At 36.6% G+C, this 22,254-nt stretch overlaps 1 protein-coding gene across 1 annotated transcript; it reads left to right on the plus strand.

Moving 5' to 3' along the window:
• Positions 1–13,896: 13,896 nt before the first annotated feature.
• Positions 13,897–21,814, plus strand: LOC127449350 (potassium voltage-gated channel subfamily A member 2-like). Its single transcript, XM_051712714.1, has 3 exons — positions 13,897–14,027; positions 14,563–14,814; positions 16,388–21,814. The coding sequence occupies exon 3, from the start codon at positions 16,526–16,528 to the stop codon at positions 18,011–18,013; it is 1,488 nt and encodes a 495-aa protein (XP_051568674.1). The 5' UTR covers positions 13,897–14,027; positions 14,563–14,814; positions 16,388–16,525; the 3' UTR covers positions 18,014–21,814.
• Positions 21,815–22,254: the final 440 nt, after the last annotated feature.

Consider the following 22,254-nt stretch of genomic DNA (forward strand, 5'->3'; position numbering starts at 1 on the left):
TATTTGTCTCATTGGAGTTCTTGATGAATGTGCATGTTCATTTAATCATGATGCTACGAGTGAACTTGCCTTCTATAACAATTCCTCTAGTATCCCTCTTAAAGGAATAGTTTGCCCAGTAATGAAAATTACGTGAATTACTCACCATCATGTCATTCCAAACCCATACGACTTTCTTCTGTACATCACAAATAGAGAAATTTTGAAGAATGTTCCACACTGCTCTTTTCCATACGACACAAAAAGCGTGATAAAAGTGTCTTCTGAAGCAATATGATAGCTTTATGTGAGTGTAACGGGATCCACCTGTTACATGATAGCTGTGTGGTATGTGTAAACCTCACGCCCGTTTTACATCGCAAGCATGATCGGCACGTGAGCAGAGCATATTTTTTCCCCATCCATAATAACAGCTTAGAGCATTCACATTGGAAGCGTCAGCAGCGTGTCAGAGCGTAGCGTGAGTGTTGCGTGAGCTGCAGTGCAGCAGGGATTTCGGCTGTGAGTCAATTTTTGCAGCGCCGCTCGTGTTCAATCAAAATGACCATGCACTGTTGATGGATAAAATGAATATGATTTGACAAACAAAAAAAGTACACAATGCACAGAATTAGCCTATATTAGTAGTCTAGTGTGTATGTATGCTGTATGAATTAGAGCACATCTGAAAAACAAAGAAAAAGAAAAAAAGAATTTCCAGGAGATTTAACCATTTAAAATATTTTAATTATAGATCTTAATCAGAAATAGAGTTTATCATTTAAAACTACAGTAAACTACAATTTATAAGCCTGAAAATATGGGACAAAAAAACTGTATGTACTATTAAACATAGAACAGGTCTATAGGCTTCAGCAATACCCAATCACAGCCGAGTTTGCTTTCACTTGTAAACAAATGCATGTGACAGACCGTGACATCAGTACATTTAGAACTTACCACATTCATGTTTAACAATGGATGATACAAGATTGATTGTGGAGGTGGTGAAGCACAAAGTGTTCTATTGTTTACCTTTTAGATGCAAATGTGGTCCTCCTCCTCATGTAAATAAGATTTCACGATGATCAAGTTTGTAATACTTATCATGACCCACTCCTGATAACCATTTTATAAGTTGTGGTTTTTATTAAAATAAATACTCACCATAGTAACATAGAAATCACAGTATTTTTCTGTATAGAGCCGCTGCTGTGACGCTATAAAAACGCTTCCAGTGTGAAAGCCCTGTTGAGTCTGCAGCTGCAGTTACGCTGTAGTTAAGCTGACGCTATGCTCACGTCTCGCTCAAGTTTGCGATGTGAAACAGGCATCACTCGCCTGACCTCAAGATGCGCACTAGCGACTGATGCTAGGGGCTGAAGCCTTTAGCCTCCTCATTAGCACGCCTGCCTCCCATGCCGCAGACGCCAGTTCGAATCCTCCTCGGAGCAGGTCCAGCAGGACCGGTTACATGAGGAACACTCCAAAATATAATTTATTATTTACTAAAATCTTGCCAAAATCTTGCCCTCTGTTGTACCTCTCAAATCTCATTTGTGTTTTCACGTATTCAAAATTGGCACATCCCGTTCAGTTAGAATAGAGAATGGCATTTAGCATCATTGACAATACTAATTTTGTGGTTACTGTTGTTTTTACTACAAATATATTACCATGGTTAAAGCATAATTATTCATAATTTTTGTAAGGTAATGCCACCCTAATTACATAACATTATATCATCCGATTGTCATATTTCTAAAATTACTCTCTTCCTTTAATTGCTTCAATGTATTTGGCTACCTTGTGTTAGTAGCTTGTAGTGTAGCTAACTACTTTTTTTAAAAGAGTAGCACGACTGTAGTTTAGCTACTTTAAGTTATGAGTAGCTTATAGCTTCATGAGAAGATTTTAAAGTAGCTTCGCCAACACTGGTGAGTACTAGAATATGATTTGACAGTTAAAGCAGAGGGGAAGATTGTGAGTTATTATTATTTTCTGCGCATTCTGCCCATTCTCGCCACAGTTGGGTCCAGTGTAGAGGTCTGCATCAAAGCTCAAACCCTGCCCGTTAAGAACACAATGATCCAACATGATCCAAATGATACAGTACATTTCGGAACTAAACCCAACTGAAACCTGAAATAGCTCACTTTTTTTATTTTCTCTCTGAGCGAAGAAACCCAGTCGCACAGATAAAATTTCACACAGGCTCAGAGGAGGAGATGATGAAATGAATGTTAAAAATGTATATTTAGAATAACAACTTTTCATTAATTACAAACCAGAACACAACACAAACCCAAAGTAAAACATGAAAAACTGACTCTAACCCATCCAGAAGCCCACCAGGTCCTGTCGGATATTCCAGAGCTCAATTCCAAATTCTAGATCCACTCCATTTCATTTCTCATGCATTATTTGAATATTCATTATTTTATCTTGCACTATTTAAATATCTAAGCTCATTAATGAAGCATTGGACAACTGTTGAAGATAAATGATTTCTTATTTATCTTCTTGATAAGCAAGAGAGTGCTATTCAGTTGCAATTCGGCCCCTAAAGAGTCACTGATTGAGTCTACCAGTTTAAAATCTACAGTAGTCCCATATGGTTGGGATTTTGCCAATACAATCCACAGAGCATCAGAGTGTCATGATCTCTATATATTTCATATGACACAGAGAACATATTCTGCTTTACACACATCACTTCATGGTGCACAATGTTGTTAATAAATGCTGTACTATTGTTTGATCTAAAGGTGCAGTAATAGTATTCTCAATATTTCAAACCGATGTCTTCAACTAAATAAACGTGTTAGTGGTGCTTGCTAATCAAGCATCACAATTACTATTGCTCATATTTAGAACAACCTAGCAACCCCATAGCAATGCTCCAGCAACATTCAGGACACAATAACAACCGCATAGCATTAGCAACATGCTAATTACCACTCAGAGCATCTTAGCAAACACAGACAATGCTCTAACAACCACTCGGAACACCCTAGCATCCACATGGCAACACCCTAGCAACCACTCAGAACACCCTAACAACCGCATAGCAACATGCTTGCAATCATTCAGAGTACCTTGTCAACTACATAGCTACACCCTGGCAACCATCCACAGCACTATAGCATCGTTGCAGTGACATTTGCATGGGAAACACCACTCATATTTTCTTCAGAAAATGTAAAATCTAGATATCCTAAATATTACAAATTATAGTTTCCTCTATTTATGTGCTAAGAAAGAGTTAGCAAGATAGCAGTCCATTTGTGTAATCATTTTATGTCCAGACATAGGTTTTCTTTAACATTTTGATGAATGTACAAAGAGCTCAGCAGGTGTATTCCCAATAGTTCCCAATGTGTGTGTGTAATAAGGGAGTCCTTCGCTGCTTGAGCATAACAGCTGAGCCCCTGCGCCCGTCCAGACGTGTTATTTGTGTGTGTTTTGTGCACACATGCAGGACTGTCCTCCTAAAGCTGTACCATGAAAGCTGGGGTCTTCCCCCTCTCTCTATCTCTCCAGCTCTGCCATGCACATCCCAGAATAGTGTCATTCTAGGACTGCAGTAAATCTCCCTGACAGGCCATTAAACCACTGGAGATTGGCCTATACGATAACCACTTTAGGTATAAAGACTCTGAGACATTAATACTCCCTCTGGGCATTTAAAAGAGTCATGTTTACACCATAATTTGACTGTTATCTTATTTCAAGCCTGTTATCATTATTTTATGGTTCATAAACTAAGCAGCATATTACTGCTTAGGTGGCTATAATCTCGCTCCAACACTGTGAATGTCACACAAACTTGTCCTGGTCATATGTCACCCCAAAAAATGAATAAATAAATAATGTTTTAAATAAATAAAATGAAGCCTTGTTTTAGGATTAAGTACATTTCCATCAAAATTATCATTACTGTAATATGTCCGGACATTTTACTTTTGAGTAATTGTTCTCAATGGTGATTCTCATTAGATTGTCTTTACTCTAATACAGTATTTTTACATAAAAAATACTGTGAAATAATGCTTTTTAAATTTTAAATTAACATACATTAAATGCAGTACAATTGCTAACATGATTTATAAAAACTTGCCAGTAATTAATAGAGAATTTGTTTTATTTTTACGGTAATGAGAATAATAATTTTTTTAAATTACGGTAATGAGAAGAATTGAAAAGGGTTGAGATTATCATGAAAATAATGTCACAATGACAAAAATCTTAATGATCCAAAAAAATCCTTCATTTTCTATATGCAAAATATCAAAATAGTCTCATGACAAATTATGAGTAATACAGTAATTCATGAACATGGCGAAATTGTAAGATATTGTATGACTTGGCTTGTATGAAAAGGTATGACATTTTTCACAAGGTGACTAACCAATCAACAAACAGAATTTCAAATCAATACAATACAGGCATCACATTTTAGCTAACCACCAATCCAACAATTTATTTTAAGAAAGGAAACATAAAATTAGGTTACTCATTACATATTTAATTCTGCAGTACAAATGACTGTTTTATGTCGATAATCTTTAATACTCTTCCCTTGTCTTGTTCCAAACCCCGATGTTTTCTTTCTTCTGTTGCACACAAAAGTTATACTCCTATTAAAATCATTGTTAGGTGATTGGAGTTTGGGTTAGGGGTTAATCTTAGGAAAAATCGTAATAATGTTTTTGTGTGTGTGTGTGTGTTTGTTTGTTTTTTTTGTTTTTGTTTTTTTCACTATGGGAGAAAAAGATTTATTTTTTTGTACATGCCAACTTGATACAAATTTATTATACAAATTCATTTGTCACGAGACCGGGTTAAAAAAATACTGTTTCTAATATTTATTTATTTATTTATTTATTTATTTTTCTGACATTGAGATGAAACATGGACATGTTTTTAAAAGGGTTTCATGAGATACATCCTACTAAACTCACTCTGGTGGTTAGACCTTTGGTCTCAGGTTAATATTATCTTCCTCTACATAAAGTCCCTTATTATGGTGCTACATCAAAGAGACATTTCTTTTGTTATCGTGGAATTTCATACTCAGTGGTGTCACGAACAGTTGTATTTATGGTTGGAAATGGAGTGTGAAATTGAAGGGAGACTCCAGCAGAACATTAGAGGGAACTGCCACTGATGACACACTGAGAGAACACAGTGCAATGGCGTCATGATCTATGGGACACAAAGATAAAAGAAGAGAAAAACTTTACTGGAAATAAAAAGGTTGCAGTATTTGTGGTACCACAGGAACAAAAGGTCAGTGCTGACCAATCAGATCAATCAATGATCCAATTTTTCTCTGAAATCAGAAGTGTTCTAAGATTTGTAACGGAAGCCTGTTTTCATTTTCCAGTCTACAGTGTTTTCAGTCGCATCGGCATGTTTTTAGCCGATAACGTGATGTTTAGCGTATACATTTTTTATTAAATGGCCAAATATAGAAACATGTGGCTCTATAGTGCAGATACTTTGCAGAGTCACAAAAAATGTTTTTTGATAGTGTCTCTCATGTGAAAGTTTAGGGAGTGGGTAGATGATATGAAGCGATGGCCAAAGGTTAATGATATCAATGCAACTAACTACTTTGAGTTATGACAGCCAACAGCTGCACAAGTTGATCCTAACCCTAACCCTACCCTAACCTATGATCACAAGGGAAGTCGGCATGTTGTTTCCGAGAGTTCCAGTACCGTAGTGTGGTAGAGCTCCATCTAATTCTTCTATTTCTTTGCACAACCGTGAATTGTGAGCATGAGTTGAACTTGAGTAACATCCAGTAGTCCAGTTACTTCTTTTAAGAATGTTAAATAAAACAAAAATTAACTAGAGAGAATGTTACACAGTCAAAAAACTGTCTTGCTCCAAGCTCACATCGTCAAATTAAAGGTCTTAGGGATATGACGTCACTAACATTATGCAACATTATGGAGCTTTCATTAATGTAACAGAAATAAACAGTTCGAAATATTCAAATATTATATTAAGTCAAGTAATTTTTATTTGTATAGCACTTTTCACAACACACATCGTTTCAAAGCAGCTTTACAGGAAATCATGCATTTACAAAAAAAAATAAAAAATATGAAACTGTATTATCTATAATGTCTTACAGTGATCTTTGTGTAGTTTGATTAAATATGATTGTAAAATGTGTATAGAAATTAAATAACAAAATAATAATTGTATTTAGAACCCCTGTGAGCAAACCGAAGGTGACTGTGGCAAGAAACACAAAACTCCATAAGATGATGGTTAATGGAGAAAAATAACACTGGGAGAAACCAGGCTCACTGTGGGGGCCTGTTCCCCTCTGGCTAAACAACATGAAGGTAATGCCAATATTAATTATTTATGTGCAGTGCAAGTCATGGTTTTAAATTTGTAAATTAAGTAAGCGTTAAGGTCCAGTGTTTTAAAAATAAAATATTTTTTATGAACTTTAAGATTAATGACTAATGTCTTTGAATTCCATCCTGGATTAACTGCAGAAGTTCACATAGATGCATTGTCCTTTGTTAGTTGACTGATGAAGGCTTTTCTTGGCAATTAAATGATAGTCTATGTATTCCATTTCAAGAGTGTAGTCCATCAATAAACAAAGGTGATGCAGGCAGAGATCAATTATGAGGTGGGGTCCATCCTAAATCCAAGGTTCAGGCAGTGGTATATGAAGTATCCGATGTCTTACAGTTGGAGTTGGCATCAGTTCATCATCTGAAGTCAAAAAACTGAAGTGATGTCTGGCTAGAACCAGCTGTAGTTTGTTGTCATCTCTCAGCAACATGTAGCAGTGGAGTCCGACACCAAGCAGGAATGGAGCTGGATCTGGCAGGCTCTGGTAACCTCGGGATGTATATCGAAATAGAATAATATTAGTGTAGATGCCATTCAATTTTATGCAGAGTTATAGATCATGAAGGATGTTTCTGGTTCCGGCAGACCTAACTAAAGCAGCCTAATTGTGAGTTGATGGAAAAATTAGGTGTATGCCTGGCTAAATAGATGAGTCTTTAGTCTAGACTTAAACTGAGTTAGTGTTTCTGCATCATGAACAGTGTTAGGGAGGCTATTCCATAGTTTAGGAGCCAAATGTGAAAAGGATCTACGTCCTTTTGTGGATTTTGATATTCTTGGAATTATTAACAAGCCAGAATTTTATGATCATAATGAACGTGATGGAATATAGCATGTCAGAAGGTCGCTTAAGTACTGCAGAGCTAGACTATTAAAAGCTTTGTATGTAGTTAACAGAATTTTCAAATTAATACGAAATTTAACAGGTAGCCAATGTAACAACGATAAAATTGGGCTAATATGATCATATTTCTTGGTTCTAGTCAGCACTCTGGCAGCTGCATTTTGAACCAATTGTTTATTTATTTATTTATTTTTATTGAACTTACTGGACATCCTGCCAGTAATTACAATAAATTAGTCTTGAGGTTATGAACGCATGAATACATTTTTTGGCATCAGCAACAGAGAGCCTGTGTCATAATTTAGCAATATTTCTCAGGTGGAAGAATGCTGTTCTACAAACATTGTAAATTTGATTCTCAAAGTACATACTGGTATCAGATATAACACCTAAGTTCTTTACAGAAGAAGATGACATAACAGTACATCCATCGAGAGTCAAATTATATTTTAGCGGCTTATTTTTAGAGGTTTTTGGTCCAATCATTAGTACCTCTGTTTTGTCGGAATTGAGTAGAAGGAAATTTCTGGCTATCTAATCTTTGATTTCATTGATACACTCTGCTAATTTGGAGAATTGTGAAATTTCATTGGGTTTAGAAGAAAAATAAAGTTGGGTATCATCGGCATAACAGTGTAAACTTATTCCATGATTCTTGATAATATCTCCCTGGTGAAGCATGTATAAGAAGAAAAGCAGAGGTCCTAAAACTGATCCCTGTGCCACTCTTAAATTTTGTTTGATTTGACAATTCCTCGTTTACACATACAAAGTGGTAGTGGTCTGATAAATAGGACCTAATCCATGCTAATGCAAGTCCACTAATGCCAACATAATTCTCCAGCCTATTCAAGAGAATGTCGTGATCTATCGTGTCGAAGGCAGCACTAAGATCTAAAAGCACTAGAAGAGAAATGCAGCTGTGATCAGATGATAAGAGCAAGTAATTTGTAACTCTGATAAACGCAGTCTCTGTACAGTGATGGGGCCTAAATCCTGACTGAAATTGTTCATATATTCCATTTCTCTGTAGAAATGAACATAGTTGGGAGGACACTACATTTTTTAGTATTTTCAACATAAATGGTAGGTTTGAAATCGGTCTGTAATTAGCCAATTCTCTAGGATCAAGCTGTGGATTCTTAATAAGCGGTCTGATAACTGCCATTTTAAAGTGTGTCCTAAGGGTAGCAAGGAGTTAATAATATTAAGAAGAGGTTCTGAGATTACTGGGAATATATCTTTTAAGAACTTAGTTGGTATTGGATCCAACATACATGTTGTGGCTTTTGATTTTTTGATAAGTTTTGTTAGCTCTTTATGACCTATGACAGCGAAGGATTGAAGTTGCTAGTGAGCAAAATTATGAGACACTGTTTTCTGAGGTGCTGTGACAGTTGATTGCATTGTTCCAATTTTATTTCTGATTATTTCAATTTTATCAGTAAAGAAATTCATGAAGTCATTATTATTGCGCTGCGATGGAATATCTGGTTCAGTCGATGATTTATTCCTAACCAATTCAGCCACAGTACTGAATAAACACCTAGGATTGTTGTGGTTATTTTCTATGAGTTTGCTAAAATATGCTGACCTGGCAGCTTTTAGTGCCTGTCTGTAGCTACAGTCACTATCCTTCCATGCACCGCGAAATACCTCTAATTTTGAATTCTTTCACTTGCGCTCCATTTTCCAAGCTGCTCTCTTGAGAGCATGAGTGTGACCATTTTACCACGGTGCGAGGCTTTTTTCTTTAATTTTCTTTAATCGAAGGGGGGCAACACTATCAGGAGTGCTAGCGAAGACTGTATTTATATTTTCTGTTATTTCATCAAGTTCTTCTAGACTTTTTGGCTTACTGAATATGTGAAACAATTCTGGAAGATTATTAGTGAAGCTAATATCTAGCGTATGATTATGGCAATGAGTTGGTCCTGTCACATTTTGTCTGACTCCAAGGGAGTTGAGAATATCAATAAATGTTAATCCCAATGTGTCATTTTCATTATCTATGTGAATGTTGAAGTCACCAACAATTAAAGCTCTATTTACATTAACTACTAGATCAGATAGAAAATTTGCAAATTCATCAAGAAAACCAGAGTATGGCCCAGGTGATCTATACACTGTAGCAAGGGCAAAAGATGACAGAGATTTTTTTATTTATATCTGATGGTGTCATGTTAAGCATTATTAGTTCAAAAGACTTAAACATATATCCTGTCCTTTGAGTAACACCAAAAACTTCACTGTAAATTGTAGCAACACCTCCTCCTCGACCCTTCAGACAAGGCTCATTTTTATAACAATAACCTGAGGGAGTAGTTTCAATTAAACTAATATATTCACCAGGTTTAATCCAGGTTTCAGTCAAACAGATCGCATCCAAACTATGATCTGTGATTTCATTTACAATTAGTGCTTTGGAAGAAAGAGGTCTAATGTTTAGTAGCCCTACCTTTATATGATGTTTATCTTCAATTTTTTTGTTTTTTTCAAGTTTGACCTTACTCAAATATTTTCTGAATGACTTAGTGGGAGTTTTGTTTTTGTTAGTTCAGGGAACAGACACAGTCTCTATGTGATATCTAAGTGATACTGTCTCTATATGTTGCAGTTTATGTGAGCTGTGTGGCATCTCAAGGCAGATTGCAGACATTCGGATTAACCAGTTTGTCTGCTTCCTGACCTGGGCCCCAGTTAGTCATATACTACCATTAAGACTATGAGCCAAATTACTAGAGAGGAGAGCGGTCCATCTCTTTTTAGCAGGCCAGGTCTACCCCAAAAACTCTTCCAATTATCTATAAATCCTATACTATTCTCCAGACACCACTCAGACATCCAGCCATTCAGTGACACTAATCTACTATAAACCTCATCACCACGACAAGTAGGGAGGGGGCCAGAGCATATTACAGTGTCTGTCATAGTTTTTGCATGTTCATACTCCTCTTTAACGTTATCTCTTGTGATCTCCGACTGGCGAAGCCGGACATCGTTAGTGCTGACATAATAACAATTTTAGAAAATCTACATTTAGCATTAGCCAGCACTTGTAAATTAGATCTGATGTCAGACGCCCGAGCCCCTGGAATGCATTTAACAATAGTGGCTGGAGTCTCTGTTTCCACGTCCCTTACAATAGAATCACCAATTATTAGGGCACTTTCAACATGATTCTCTGTGGGTGCATCACTGAGTGGGGAGAATCGATTAGAAACTCTAACAGGAATGGGAGAGTGGTGTCGCTTTGCTGAGCGAGTATGCTGCCGAGACGTCACCCAAACGCCCTGGTTTGTGTTCACTTGTTTACCCAACAGCTATTGCAAACATATAATTAAATTGGAATCACAGTTTCAAGGATAGAATTCTTACAATTTTTCTAATTTAAGACAATCTAGTCTTATGAAACCACCATACAAAACCACTGTTAGAGAAAACAAGCAATTATGCAATTGAACTTTTAACATTATAGTTAATGAAATATGTGAGAACTAGCCCTGGTCTCCACTACATACGTCTTTATCATTATTTGTAATAATAGATTATTATGCATAATTACATCATTTTCTAGTATGAGGATGGCCATTCAAATGCTGAGTCATGGCTCTTTCTCTCCACTGCATTTGTGAATCACTTAGAAAAGCCTGAAGGCATGACATCACATCTGTGTCTCAGTGATCCCTCAGTCTGTGTGATGTCGTCACAGCACTCATACCCTCTGCACTGCCTGTGGAGCGGCTCAAGGTGCCTGTCGCCATAGTAACAAGAGGAGCACCATCCAATGACTGCAGAATGTAGCAGTGGAGACTGTATCTATATACCTTGGCTTTTCAAAATACAGTTCTAATCAGAAATGAGTGTTCTGAGTGACTGAAGATCATATGAATGTTATTTTAAGGTGATATCATACTAGATCAGACATATTCTATCAGATCAGCCTATTTACATAGAATTTGTTTCTCTTCTTTTTGTCCCCATAGGTAAGGTAAACCTGACAATCGATTAATAAATAAACCAAATATGTGTTTGTTCTTTATTCAAAAAAATGCAAAAAAGGTTTCTTTTGGGGTAGGGTTAGGATGTACGTTAGTGTTATTCTATTGTAATTGTAATTAGCCTTATATAAAAACAACAGAAATCTAAGGTATCCCCATTTAGAGAAGTAAACATTTGTTTTTGTGTGTTGCATGTTAGAATGTATCTGCTGCAGTAAGTGACCTTGAACAGCTTCATGATCTTGGCTTCATGCCACTGTCTGCTGCTTCCTGGCTCAAAGTCAAACAGTGCTTAACAAATCTACAATCAAGACATTATAATGCTGATGTACAAGGCAAATTAAGCCAAACTGATTTTTTGATTTGGAGCTGGAAAACAAGTAGGTATTTACATGCAAAATCTATAAAACAAAGAAAAGTGTTGCATAACAATCAGTCGACCCATATTTTACTGATCCCTGTTTTGATAGAGCCAAATTAGTCATAAAAATCAGTGACAACAAATTTGGATGTACTTTGTTAAAGGGATTGTTCACTCAAAATGAAAATTCTGTCATCATTTACTCACCTTCATGCATGCTCCAAACCCATATGAAATTCTACGTTCTGTAGAACACAAAAGGAGATGTCTGGTAGAATGTTAGCCTCAGTCACCATTCACTTTCATTGTATGAAAAAAAGTGCAATGTAAACATTCTTCAACATTTCTTCTAAAAATTTAACAGAAGAAAAAAGTAATACATATTTGAAAAGACATGAGGATAAATCAAGACAGAATTCTCATTTTTGTGTGAATTGTAAATCGAAATGCTTTTCTCTACTACAAAGATAATAGTCAGCTTCATCAAATCGTTTTTCCCTCCATTACTCCATGGAAGATCAGAGCATGACTAGATTGTGAATCTGTCTCCACTCCGGTCCCCTCCTATTCCTTACTTCAATGCACCACTGCAGACAGGATTTCGGGCACAGGACAATCTTAATGACCTTAAAAGGTTTTCCTTACTAATACTATTAAATTGACTTAACTACCATACATTGACCACATTCTCCCTTGTGACTTAACTTGTATACTTGTGTGACCATGAGTGTTTTTCCAGATTGACCCAGGATCAATAGGGCTTGGCTCATGCTTCGGTTTTCTCTTTTTGGCCAGTCGTAAATACACATGTCACGCAAATATTGAATTACACTAACCTTTCTGTTTTAATTAGAGAGTGTGAGCTAGTACAAGGTGAAGTACATGGACACTCCTTTGCATTGGCATTTCTCTTGAATAATGGCTTGGATGTCAGATATTAAAGGCATGCACATGTGTGCATGATTGGCATGCAAGCTTTGGCTATAAAACTAACTGAAGGAGCCTGTCACAATCCCCTCTAAGTCCCTATTTGTTTTCAAAACCATTCACTGAAAGCACAGGGGATCTGATGAGCATAGCATATTTACATTCTAACAAATGAGCTAAGAAATCTAAGAATACCAAAGAAAACATGATAATAATGAATTTTTGACCAGATTTAGATATATAAAATATGGCATGAAACTAATTTAAATGGATTAATCAATGTCTTAAAGGAATAATTCACCCAAATATAAAATTCTGTCATCATTTATTCACCATGTTATCCAATTTGTGACCAACTCTAGTGGAACTATCGTGACTCACTGGTTATATTGGCAGTGAGCATTTAGGGACTGCCCTGCTGATTTACTGCATGTAACAAGTGGCCAATTCTGTGAATGAACCACTTGTTACAATTTATGAGACTTGTTTTTCTGTCTATGAATTTTCAGCTTGGGCCTTCAGATGCAATCAGTTTAAAATGGTCAGAGGGAAAGTTCAATAATTTACTGTACAGCTATAGTTTTATGTTCAGAACAGCATACTGCCATATCTTAGTATGTATACTGTGCATAATACACACAATTTCTGTATGAATGGAATACAAATGCAATGCACTCCACTTGAACTCCAATTTCCAGTGTGGCGAAATAATCGTAAAATCATCTGTAATTTTTTACATCTCTTTCTTGACTCACTATTTGATAGGATTACCAAGAGATAAGAACATTTTTATATAAAATTGGATTGAAAATGCAAAATAGCCCATTACAGTTCCAAGATGATAACTTGACATCACTTGCACAATTTAAACATTCACTTAACGAGGTCATGTGACAACAATGTATCATACTACTGTATAAAATGTTTATTGTAAAAGATATATATATATATATATATATATATATATAGATAGATAGATAGATAGATAGATAGATAGATAGATAGATAGATATAGTTGATAAAAATCACGTTGTGAAAATTATTTAACAAAAATATATTTTCAATAATAAGAATACATAATATTATAATATTAATAATAATTCATAAAATAATAATAATTACATTTAAAATATTATTAATAATACAAAATTATATTTTAATTGTTTTTTTACAATTTTAATATTATTAAAAATATTTACAAATTAATTATAAAAAATTACTTATTTAAAAAAATATTCACAAGGCTTGAGAATTATTTTATTCATTCTAAAAAAATGTCTTTGCAGTAGAAATAACTAAGGAAAGTTAACCCGTCGTGGAAACATCACTCAAGACGCGTCCCCTTTAAATTGCCCACTCTGCGGATAAAGTGAGGAGTGGTAGCGCAGACGGAACGCGTGTTCTGTAATCCAGCAGTCTTTAGGTGTGCAGAGCGATGACTGACTGCAGATTTAATTTAACTAACTGACTATTGGTTGAGTGCGTTCACATAATGCAACAACAACTGTACTAAGAAATCGCCAAGGTAGGTAGACAGACAGGTAGGAACAGATCGGAGACGGGTGCTGTCCAAGGTGCTGTAGCTTATTATGACTTATCAATGGTGTATTGCATCTGTTCCCATGTTCTAAATGAAAATGTGAAATTAATTTAGACTACATTGCAATAGTCTGTCAGGTTAGTGTCATTATACACACATTTAAATGATAGAAAATTAAGATGTCTTCAAGTGCACGTTTGAAGTTAACAGAATACCATCATAATTTGAAACTCTAAAGTTGTGCAATTATCAGCCACTTGAAAAGAGCTCGGTGCCATTACTGTAACAAATTGACAGTCCAATTAATAGACTAATACTTCATGGACAAGCTACTCCAGATGTTTCACATTCATCTTCTGCATTTGTTGCAACCTGTCTGACAGGGACTCTGGCGACCTGTGTAGAATGCTTAATGGCTCCTTAAATGTGCAACAGAAAAATCTTCCTTCATAGCATACGTTTTTATTATTAATATTATTATTATTCCTCTCTTTGTCCTTCTCAAAAACCTGCCGTAAAGAAGCCTTGGGGTAGGCGAGGACACACCCGCATACTGTACCTCTCCTCTGCGCCCCTCCTCCCCGCCCCGTTACGCACAATACGCCGGTGCGCTACGGCAGACAGTGGCAGCCGGGATTTAAGGAATGAGAGGTCTATTTGCCGTTTCCATCACGGCCACACGGACACTGGTGTGCTCTATCCTCACTTCGAGAAGGCAGACGTGACTTCTGGCAACTAGAGGAACCCTGGGGTGATTTGGAAGTTTATCCAAGTAGGTAGTTCACAATTATGTGTTCTGTATTAAACTGACTTTTAAATAGTCTATTGAATAGCTATGTGGATGTTTAAGTAATTATGTAATTTTTATGTTTCTCTATTAAATCTTAATTTATCTGCAATAATGTAACATGCATGTGGTTTTTAATATGTTAGAGGTATAATGTGAAGAAAAAAACAAAACAAAAACAAGACCACAAAGTCTTGAAATTTATTTTCCTGCAGTTTAATATTTCATTGGCTGCTTCTGCTGAATATTTTAGAGCACGCTGGTACCATTTGGGACAAGGAAGAATTTCATTGAAACCCGTTCAGCAATGTATGAGTAGCATTCCTTATGTGGTCCTTTGCATGTTAGGGTATTTTTTGGGAAAGGAAATATGTATTGGGAATGCATGCCTGCAGCACTGAACGGATGCAGCATGGTAATGTTGGATGTGTTGAATGTGTCTCATATAAATGGGCCTCTTTCACATGACTGCACTGAGAGAGATGCAATTTTATGTGAATGGATATTTCCCATTGCAGCACACACCAGACAGAAATGACAGGGGCTTGGCAAAGGGCTTTATTATGTGGTGTTTTCTTTCAGAAGACAGAAGATATAGCTAATATTTCTCAGATCATGTTTATTTGAAAGTCACATTGAAAGTCAATTTCTGCATAGCCACATACCTTAAAGTCTTGGCTACAAAAAACTATTGTACATTTTCACAAATATTGCCCAAGAAAAAAGATACAGTTCATTGAATGCATGTTGGCCTCTTGTCACAATTTGCTCCAGTAGTGGGGCATGTGTCACACTATATGGGGTAAGCTGGTACAATGGAACCTACCATTAAACCAGTGGTGCAGGTTTCATGTGAACATTGAGGGGGACACGTCCCCCTGTCTGACCGTGATCAACACCTACCAAAACAAAGTCTAAACCTCTTGTTAAATCCGCATTAAACAGCCTACAGTATATGCTTCTTAGCAAAATGTAAAAAATAAGCAATTTTGAGGCAAAAAATAATTCATGAAACAACAAAAATGGAAATGGTAATGTACAAAAATATCAAAACACTGTTTTGGCCACCTAATATTGTAGTCAATAAATTGTATACATCTATGACATTTAAAATGCATGTGTCAACATTCCACAACCTGACTTTTATGAAAAATCTCTTTGTCCAAAGAAAACATTTAAAGCTTTTGGTAAAAATGTTCCTTCTTAATATAGCTGACCCTGGTCTAAATCTATGACAGTGTCTTTATCTTGTAGGATTGTACTGTACAAGTGGTTTCTCTCAGGAATATTATGTTTGGAAATCTTGCATTATGATGGACTTTTTTTTAATTAAATATTACAGAAGATGTGGATCACTTAATGTTTTGAGTCAGAGAAACATAATAGTTAACATTTTATCTCTCATTGTCCCTTGGAAGGTTTTGTGTGTGTGTGTGTGTGTGTGTGTGTGTGTGTGTGTGTGTGTGTGTGCACTTTTTGTTGTAAAGATCCTTTAGACACTATAGAATACGAAGGTTATTTGCTGTCCTCAAAAATCTTTCTGCACACTCTCTTTCAGTCAACCCACCCAGTAACACGCTGTGGCCCTTAGCTCTCTACGGCGTCCAGCCCCATTCTGTGTGGATTCCCTCCCTCCATTTTACCACCCTGAGGTGCCCTACTTTTGTGAAAAGTGCAGGTCTCAACCTCCTGCATTATGACTGTGGCCACAGGCGACCCCTCGGACGAGGCCGCAGCACACCCTGGCTTTTCTCAGGACTACGACCCCGGGGCAGAACAGGAATGTTGCGAGAGAGTGGTCATCAATATCTCGGGTCTAAGATTCGAGACGCAACTCAAAACTCTCTCACAATTTCCAGAAACATTACTAGGGGACCCCAAGAAGCGGATGAGGTACTTTGACCCACTACGAAATGAATATTTTTTTGATAGAAACCGTCCCAGCTTTGATGCAATCCTCTACTACTACCAGTCCGGGGGAAGGTTGCGGCGACCTGTAAATGTCACTTTGGATGTCTTCTCAGAGGAGATCCGCTTCTATCAGCTTGGAGAAGAAGCAATTGAGATATTCAGGGAGGATGAGGGATTTATCAAGGAAGAGGAGCGACTGTTGCCTGACAACGAGTTTCAGAAGCAGGTCTGGTTGCTTTTTGAGTATCCCGAAAGTTCTGGGCCTGCCAGGATTATAGCGCTCATATCCGTTATGGTGATCCTCATCTCCATTGTCAGCTTCTGCCTGGAAACCTTGCCCATCTTTCGCAGCGATGAAGAGGAGATGCGAAAAGTCCCTATTGTTGTCACCAACATAACAAACAGTAGCACATCCACCTACTTTACAGATCCATTCTTCATTCTAGAGACACTATGCATCATCTGGTTCTCCTTCGAGTTCTTGGTGCGCTTCTTTGCATGCCCGAGTAAAGCCAGCTTTTTTGTGAACATAATGAACATGATTGACGTGGTGGCCATCATCCCCTACTTCATTACGTTAGGAACAGAGTTGGCGGAGAAGGCAGAGGATGGGCAGCAAGGGCAACAAGCCATGTCTCTTGCGATTCTGAGGGTCATCAGACTTGTACGAGTCTTTAGGATCTTCAAACTCTCTCGCCACTCCAAGGGACTTCAGATTCTAGGCCAGACCCTTAAGGCCAGTATGAGAGAATTAGGCTTGCTTATTTTCTTCCTCTTCATTGGGGTCATCCTCTTTTCCAGCGCTGTCTACTTTGCAGAGGCGGACGAACCCGAGTCACAGTTCTACAGCATCCCGGATGCCTTCTGGTGGGCTGTGGTTTCAATGACGACCGTCGGCTATGGAGATATGGTGCCAACAACCATCGGAGGTAAGATTGTGGGGTCCCTCTGTGCCATAGCTGGTGTGCTGACCATTGCCTTGCCCGTGCCTGTCATTGTTTCAAACTTCAACTACTTCTACCATCGTGAGACAGAAGGTGAAGAGCAGGCACAGTATCTGCAGGTCAACCCCTCAAAAGCTGATTCTCAAGAAGAGCTAAGGGGTAGTCGAAGTGGATCCACCATCAGCAAGTCTGACTACATGGAGATCCATGAAGGGGTAAACAACAGCAATGAGGACTTTCGAGGAGATGAAGAGAACATCAAGACAGCAAATTGCACTCTAGCCAATACAAATTATGTTAATATCAAAAAAATGTTGACAGATGTGTAGTCATTTGGGAGAAGCAGAAGGTCAGAAATGAATTATAAAAAGACCTTCAGATTGCCTAATCTCTGAAGCCATTAGGCCATGTTCGAAGGAGGATTGTGAAGTAAGAGCACCTCAGTTGTTGACATGAGATTTCTGATCTCTCTCCCATTTCTCATCGAAAGTCCAATCCAACATCTTTGGTCCGTCCACAATCCAGGTATTCATCAGTGTTTGCATGGAATTTGTGTCTGTGTCTCATCAAACACCTTATCCAGAGAAGTAGCCAAGTATCCATGTGGAACTAGAGAAAGATTAATCTTTGTTATCTCCGTCAAATATCTTACTCTAAAAGCCAAGCTTCGCCAAAGAAATGTAATTTGTTTGCTTCATCTGCTGTAAAAACATTTAGTCACATTCAATATATGATTCAATATATGATCCATTCTGCTGCTGATTGTTAAAAAACATTCAAGAAAATATTCAAAATGAATGCAGTTTTGTATTGTTTTAGAATTAGTGTAATTATCATCAGACTGAAAATGTCTTAGAAAACTGTCTGCTTCTGTGTTGTACTGTATGTGGATCCAAAATATGTATGTCTGGGAAACACTTGCAACTATTCCTTCACAAAAGTCTTACTGCAAAGCTTTTAAAGACAAACTGAATGTCTTTTCATGTCATATTTTACGTTATTTATAATCTGTTGTGTCCTAAACGTTTTATTTTTGGCTTAGGCCACATTCACACTAGTACGTTTTTGATCGAAAACCCTGGAATTGTGTTTTCCTTCACCAAAAACTGAAACTTTCAAAAACGCTCTTTAGTAATGCAAACTTTGGAAAAAAGGATGATGTTAGGAAACTGTAAACTGAGTTTTCAGCCAAAAACGTATAAGCCAAACATAGCGCAAGCTTGATTTTATGCATTGTTTCGTTACAAAATGCGTCAGACATCAATTCATAACTCAACGTAAGTATGCATTCTCAACGTTAGCGGACATTAGTGTGAACTGTCTGCTTCTATGCTGAATTTTCTCCTTCAAGTCAACTACTGTCATGGTGGACTAACCGGTTTAAAGAGAATTGCTGAGCAAGTAAGTTAGTCAATATATTTATAGCAACTTACCAGAATAATAACACATCTGGTTTTATGGCACAAACTTTTAAAGGTAACTTTATCACCCAATTGAGTACCCAGGTTTATTACTGCCACAGTAACACAAGAACACACGTTATCTGGTTGGGTCTGCATGTTTCTGACCTTAGTGTGGATGTGTCCTTTGTCTATGTCTTTCATTTCTAGATATAGTTTGAATATTACCTCTTTTGTTTAAATTTTTCTGGAGCATACAGGACATGTTAAAAGAAACGTGCAAAATAACACCCACAGAAAAAATTATTGCTTAATGTATTAAAAGCATACTGTCCAGTGTATATTCCATTGTTTCTGCCATAAGCTGCAGAGATAGTCCAAATGTAGTTGATATTCAAATTAATATTCAAATACCACCAAATGAGCCATATTGTAGTTCACACTGTAAAGTCCCCAAGCAAATTGTTTGCAAACCCATAAAACAGAGTTGTAGCAATGATGTCAGAATATTTTTAATGACTGGCTTTGCTTTTTCGGCTTTGGCTATCATCTTGAAATTATTTTCAGATGTTAGAACAACGTTTGTGAAGCTTGTTGGATATTATACTGTATCTCCCTTTTACTGCCTTTGATTGAGAAAGGCACTGATGATATAGTATTGCATGACCTCGAAACCAATCATGGCATGGATTTTCTGCTCAAGAGACAGTGATGTCCAGAAAATAGTTAGCTAGATATTATGACAACATGTATCTTGCCCTGTATATATTTACATATACATATATTTTTATCTGTATCATTTTATAATGATCCAAAAGGTGCTGCTTTCAGTTTTCAGGTTTTGATGTCGGAAGGCATAGGGAGAGAGAGACACAGCATACCTTCAGTGTTCGATTTGGAAGTACAGGTTAGCTTTAAATGGCGACAGTTGGCTTGTTTCAGCTGCAGTCGCAATGATACAGATGGTTTTAGCTTCGAGTGACCTTGAGATCTCTCACATCCATGATCTAAGCTTACATTTGTCTCTTGCGAATACAATGAATCAATAGAGAGTCGTGAGCTTATGAAACTAAGGAAGTCGATTATGGATTCTTTTTCACTGACTTCAATAAAGGTTTTAGCTCTAGTTGTTGACTCCTTATCATGTCCTCACCTTCAACTTACATCCGTTATCATGGCAATAAACATTTAAAAAATTATGTTCCTTGTTCTTTAGACACAATATCTTGAGACTGTTTTTGGGACATGACTGTGTACCTTAAGAAGGCCTCTCACACATACAGCTGGGTTGCAGGTGCCTTTGTATTCATCCCTATAATAGTATATTTTAGTGAACTTTATGTGCTGAAGCTGCTAATTTAGTAGCAGATTCTGCATTCACAGCTGCTGCTAAATGTGTTAGTCTTTTTTAAATTCATACAAGAACATAGACATCACTGCAATGGGTAGTTGAAATATAGTTAATAACTTTAATTTTATCCCTTTAACAAAAAGTCTAAGTAGGGATATAAACCAGACCTACCCAAACAGAAAGAACGTGCCTAAGAAATGTACTAAACTTACACTTGGTTGCTTTAGTGCAGCTAAACAGTAGGTTTTCTATGTATGATATTGGAGACTATGCTGTTGGTGAGACAGATGTATCATCCTAATCCTAAACTTTGTCACTGTAAATTTATACTTAATGTGTGGCCATATAAAGTATATTGTGTTTTTGTTTCAGGCAGCATCAAATGTCAGGGCTAACAGTACCTACTTTTTATAGTAGGCACATTAGTGGAATATTGGAAAACCTGAGTCATTGCTTTGGTTGCAGGTGCACCAACATCTCGTATCACATTTGTATTTTGTGTTAATTGTAAATATCATTTGAAAGGCTAAATGGCAGCACTGAATGTCACACTGCTCATTTGTAATCATCTATAATCAGTCCAACTGCTACGATTTAGAAAGATGCAAATCAACATATGCAATCTCCTTTTATTGATATGGTGTTCACAAATGTTGATAGGTTTTTATTTAAAGAATAAATGGCTGGAGAGAAAAGGCTTAAAGACGAAAGTCAATGAAACAACTGTTAATTTAGAGAATTTGCTAAAACAATAACAAAGATATCTCAATTTTAATGTAATGTTGACCTTAAGAACACACTGGCACTGTCATGTGATTTTAATATGGGTTTTAATTGCATTTAATTTGCAATAACTGTGGCACCATGGTTTGATTGCCTTTGTCCATCCTATAATGAATAAGATGAAATAATCCTTTGCTATTGCTTAATTATACAATACAGTGTGTGTGTGTGTGTGTGTGTGTGTGTGTGTGTATGTGTGTGTGTTGCTCTTCAGACCCTATACCGTAGCTTGTGCTCAACAGCCAGACTGGAGAAGTCTAGAGATAAACGACACCACAATAGGTAGAGTTGAGTTGAATTGGGTCTCTTTTTTTATCTGTTCTGGCTGCAGAGGACAAGGCTCCAACCCAAAGACATTCTATTAAACATTTTGTTGTCCCATTAGTGTGATCCTGGACCAGTCCAGTGATTTTCACTCTACGATGCAGCCATGGTTCTTAGTATGTATAAGACAACAGTTCAGAAAAGCAGGTAGTGTCTTCAGCATTACAGGATTTAAAAGATGCACTTTACGAGTACCACCAATGGACAATATGGACTGAGAAAATGCATATAACCCAGCTGATCAATACTGTCCTACAGCAACAACAAAATGAAGATGATAAATGAAAAAGAAAATGTGTGTTGCTTGTTCCTTTCAACTGGTATTTTCTGTCTCTGTTTGAGTCTGTGTGTATGGGTTTACTATTTAAGCTATAAGCTATACTTTTGAGACATATTTGTCCCAGAAGTTAGCTAAAATGACAAAACCTCCTTTTGGGTACAGTTTAGGAGGTCCCCATTTGGAAAATAATTTAAAAATTAGAGCAATATATATTTTTTGTAATTCATATAAAGTAAAACCTTTCTTTATTCTTTCGTTAAAAAATTATAAAAAATAAAATAAAATTACAAGTTGTAATGTTTTTTATTCTTTTGGAAAAATTATTTAAAAAACTAAAATAAATAAATAAATAAATAATTAAATTTATTAATTAATTAATTAAAAAAATAAAAAATAAATAATATATATATATATATATATATATATATATAT

This window comes from Myxocyprinus asiaticus, chromosome 12, assembly GCF_019703515.2.
Source record: "Myxocyprinus asiaticus isolate MX2 ecotype Aquarium Trade chromosome 12, UBuf_Myxa_2, whole genome shotgun sequence".
In the NCBI taxonomy this organism is placed as follows: domain Eukaryota; kingdom Metazoa; phylum Chordata; class Actinopteri; order Cypriniformes; family Catostomidae; genus Myxocyprinus; species Myxocyprinus asiaticus.